The 4755-nt window shown below is 32.0% G+C and overlaps 1 protein-coding gene across 1 annotated transcript; it reads right to left on the bottom strand.

The window, feature by feature from the left end:
- Positions 1-2163: 2163 nt before the first annotated feature.
- Positions 2164-4263, bottom strand: LOC115998015 (organelle RRM domain-containing protein 2, mitochondrial). The gene is made up of 3 exons (XM_031237466.1): positions 4029-4263; positions 2845-2913; positions 2164-2726 (listed from the first exon to the last, which is right to left on the bottom strand). The coding sequence occupies exons 1-3, from the start codon at positions 4153-4155 to the stop codon at positions 2491-2493; spliced, it is 432 nt and encodes a 143-aa protein (XP_031093326.1). The 5' UTR covers positions 4156-4263; the 3' UTR covers positions 2164-2490.
- Between the last annotated feature and the right edge of the window lie 492 nt (positions 4264-4755).

Raw genomic sequence — 4755 nt, 5'->3', positions numbered from 1 at the left:
ATATTGAGAGAAAAAGGTTATTCTCATTACTAATGAAGTCGATAACATATACAAGAAGTTAATGAAAAGGCTATTCAAAAAAGGAAAGAAAATAAAAGTCAACTGTATAGCATACTCCAAGACTCAAACAGGAATAATCAACAATGTACTTTTAAACATATTCATTAGTGTTTGAAAGCATAAAGTAGGCCAGTAGCAAATAAAACATAAATATAGTGAATATATATTATTAAAATATGATAAAATTTTAAAAATCAGAGACGTCAGGTCTTGGGTTAGTATTAGTTCTGGAGATAGGATCGTTATACCATGGACTAGGGTCCACAATGGATCATAGCCCGGAACGACGCCGTATTGTTACGGATTTCATTATATAACTGTAATTTGAACAATAATAAAAACAGTGACGTAGAAGAAAGAACAAAAAACACACACAAGTTCATCAGATCACAAAAACACACACGATAAAAGGTGAATATTTAAACAACATTGTGAAATTTGAAAAACATGGAACATAAGAGATAATACTTGGGCTTATATTCTGTGTATCCTAACATTCGAATGCACAAACACATCACAACCTGTGTTATTAACATGAATACACAAAACGGTTGTCTAGAATACACAGAATGTCTTCATAGAATACACAGAATATTGACACAAAATACACAGAATTCATCCTCCTAAACATTCGAATGCACAAACACATCACAACATGTGTTACTAACATGAATGCACAGAACGGTTGTCTAGAATACACATAATGTCTTCATAGAATACACAAAGTATTAACACCAAATAGAATGCACAGAATATTGACACAAAATACACAGAACTCATCTGGTACGGGGTGCACAATGGTCCACGATATAAATTGCCCTAAAGATAGACCTGAGCCAATTAATACCCTAAGATTGGGCCACGAGTCTCCTTGTGGTCTACACTCACAATGATAGACCACCTTATATTCAAATAATATACTTTCAATATACAAATAACATAGATTTTTTTTTCTTGAGAATACAAATAACATAATTTTAATATATTAAAATGTACCTTTAATTCATGGGTCCGCGAAGCTTTGTTGAACCTGATTTATAGAATAATGATTGTCTGTATAGGGCAATCCTTAGAGCATCCTTATCAATGAAGTTACTTCGCAATTTTTTAGAAGTTTTTGTAAGTGTGATTAGGAAAGAGAAAATGAGAGGAAATAGAAAAAAATAAAAGAAATCTGATTTCAAAAATAAAATAAAATTTAAAAAAAAAACATTGAGTCTGACGCGCCCGCTGGGCGCATCTATTTCACCCAACGCGTGCATGGCGCAGCCTTGAAATTTCTGATCTCAATTTATGTAGCAATAACTTGGTTCTTGCAATATAATTTTTTTTCTCTCACATGGTTTCTCTCTCCTCCAAGTAGATTATTACTGTTCCAAAAACCCCATAATATCCATTGATATCGATGCTCTTATGCAAGCCTTCCCCTTTTACGAGTATAGTATTTCTATCAAAAGTAATTGCTTATTACTCTATTAAGAAAAAGTTGTAATTTATGCTCATCACAAATATGTTATTATCTCTGAATTATTAGTAGTTTAAATGTTGCCCCTCAATTTTCAAAACGTGACATATATTGTTTCTTTTTTGAATTATTAGTGGTGTAAATGCGATTACCCGTCATTTATCGCATTCGAAGACTACGATTTTTTTTCTTAAATTTTTCTTTCTTCGTTTGTCACTTTAAAAATTAAGGGCAACATTTACAAGACTACGATTTTTTTTCTTAAATTTTTCTTTCTTCGTTTGTCACTTTAAAAATTAAGGGCAACATTTACACCACTAATAATTCATAAGTGACATTGATAATTAATATATTTGTGAAGGGCATAAATTGCAAAATTTTCATTTATTAACTATGTTAATTTTTTAAAAAAACAAATAGAAAAGTAAAAGAAACATACTAGGAATTCTAGGAAATTAAACATTCTGAAATAACTTTATCAAAATATATATATATATATATATATATATATATATATATATATATATATATATATATATATATATATATATATATAAGTTTAGAATTGAAACTAACAAAATGAAAAACTAACAAAATGATCGAAATTAATACTACCAACAAAGTTGAAAGATTATAAGTTTAGAATTGAAATATTTTTTAGTAAAAAAACTAATTTTGAAAGATACTACAGAGTACAGAGTAGAATATGAGACCAAAAAAAAAAACCTTTTCTAATATTAATTGTTTGCCTGTATCAGTCCTCTCAAGTGCATTCCACTTTTCCACCATAAGGCCACTTCTCAAATCTAATCAACAATATAAATGTATAATTAATAATTCAAAAACTACACACAAGTATTCCATCCATAACCCCATATGAATTGCTTAACTAATCCTTTGCCCAATCACACCCAATGATGAAGCATTTCTCAAGGATGTTAGTGCAAACTCCAATCCCCAGCCAGTCAACCAGACCAACCAATAGTCTTGTTGCTCCTGATACCAAATGAAGTCGAGTCTGACTCTGGCTGAGGTGGAGGTCTAACCTCCTTCGGCTTGGCAGGGTCAACAAAAATTACCCAACCGTCCAAGAACTTTGCATTCATTCCTTCTCGAGCTTTTTGAGCTTCTTCAATTGTTTCATAAGTAACAAATCCAAACCCCTTTGATCTCCCGGTGGCTCTATCTGTAATGACTTTTGCTGCAAATTCAATCAGCTTTAAGTTAACACATTGAGGCCTTAAATAGATATGAAGGAACAGTAAACCCGCGAGAGGGAAGTAGGAACTTGGCTAAATATAAAGCAGCAATTTCATTACCCTCAACAAGTTTCCCAAATTGCTCAAATGCGTTCTTAAGGCCTTCATCTGAAGTGTATCTTGAAAGGCCTGCGTCATTTGCATGAAAGAAAATGTCAGTCATTTGTTCAATGCAACTGTAAGTACACCGTGCCCTCAGGAAAGGGAAAAAGCTTAATGAATTAGGACACGGAATCATTTACTCCTTCAGTCTATACTGCACTCTTTTATATACAGAGTAATGCTTTACATTTAGATGATGAAAGAAATGACTGTTTTATTCTCAGAGCCCCAAAATGGATAATCAAACAGATCCAATGTATGACTTCCATGATCCAACAATGATCAATTCCCACACCTAAAAACCCGAGATCCCACTGCTCATCACGAATTTATATTGATTTACCAAGCCATCATTCTCTGAACAAAATGCAAGGTAGTAGGTACATTGTGCATAGGTTTCTTAATTTCTATGGCCATTTTCCATAGGCCATAGATTGTCCATAAGGCGGGCACATTCTTGAGCATTTTTCATTATTAGTTGAGACAAATGTATTTCAGCCATTCCTTGTTTTATCCCATTCCAGCTTAGTCTTTTATTTCTGATTTTCATTAACTATGGTAATGAAGGTTTTTTGTTGCTTGAGCTTGACCTAGCTATTTTAGCAGCTCACTATGAACAAATTGAACCATATATTGATTTCTCCAAACTAAGACATATTTTCTACCCTTTACAGTTCCTCTCCTGGAATTAAGAACTGCATTCCTTCAATTTTAATTAAGGCCATGAAAATGAAGGCTTTGTCAAGTTCGTAAATTCCGAGACACCCTGTTATGAGGTCAAGGGCCAATTTTCAGAGGAACAATACCCAGATTTAGTCATCTGAAGCTTTAATTGTAATATGTTAGGGATCTTTTACTCATGATTCAAGTAAAAAAAAAAAAGTCTGAAAAGAGAATATATTACTCTTTTCTGTCACGAAAACTACTAGAACAATGGAAATAATGAAAACAACAACAGTAGCTAACAGAGAGAACAACATTTCCAACGAGCAGTAAAACTTTAAGCTAAAAGAACAATTCTCAAAGCAAAAACCCAGGAAAATTTAATTATTACACAAGGAAATTTGAAATCGAGCAATGAATTATTTCATTAAACACCGATATATGTATGCGTATGTACATCATTTTTCATATATGCTTACCACTGATGAAGAGCTTTGAGGTAGTAAGGGTTGAACAGAACCGAAGCGAAGCAAATTGAGATTGAAAGATAGATGAAGGCATCAAACGTCCTCCCAATATACCGCGAAAAGCTGAGGAAAATGCCATTTCTTAGATCAGAGAAACAAAAAATGCACTGCTTTTCGATTAGGGTTTACGACTCCCACTAACATAGAAGACGAGACATGCCGCCCTAGTAAAACCCTCCCTCGGGTTTCTTTTGACCACTGGCTGATGGTTCTTTTTGTTTAATAATACGTTTAATTAGTTTTTAAATGTATAAATTTTATATATTACGGAGTAATATTTAGTGTTCAAAAAAAAAATATATTAATATGTAAGACTAAACATAATATTATGAAAATCTTAATAAAAGATCATTTCAATCAAGTTGTTTTAATCGGCCAAAGACCTTGTGATCTAGTAGTAACGAGAACTCTTTAACAATGCACTATGTTCTGTTTTGATAAACTGAAAATGTTAACGATTTGTATAAAAAATGTTACTTATTCAATGTTTAAGTTTAAAATTTTATAAATGGTGCCAAGATTTTTTTTTTTTTAATATAGGTAACTAGTATTTTTATCCGTGCATTGCACGGAATGAATTTGTTATAATATTTAGATCAATATACAATTGTACAAATTATAACATTGAATATTAATAGTCAAATGGAGAATTGAGTTGGATCGATTATGTTTTCTGATG

This window comes from Ipomoea triloba, chromosome 12 (assembly GCF_003576645.1).
Source record: "Ipomoea triloba cultivar NCNSP0323 chromosome 12, ASM357664v1".
Taxonomy (NCBI): domain Eukaryota; kingdom Viridiplantae; phylum Streptophyta; class Magnoliopsida; order Solanales; family Convolvulaceae; genus Ipomoea; species Ipomoea triloba.
This window is presented reverse-complemented; position numbering and strand designations above follow the sequence as displayed.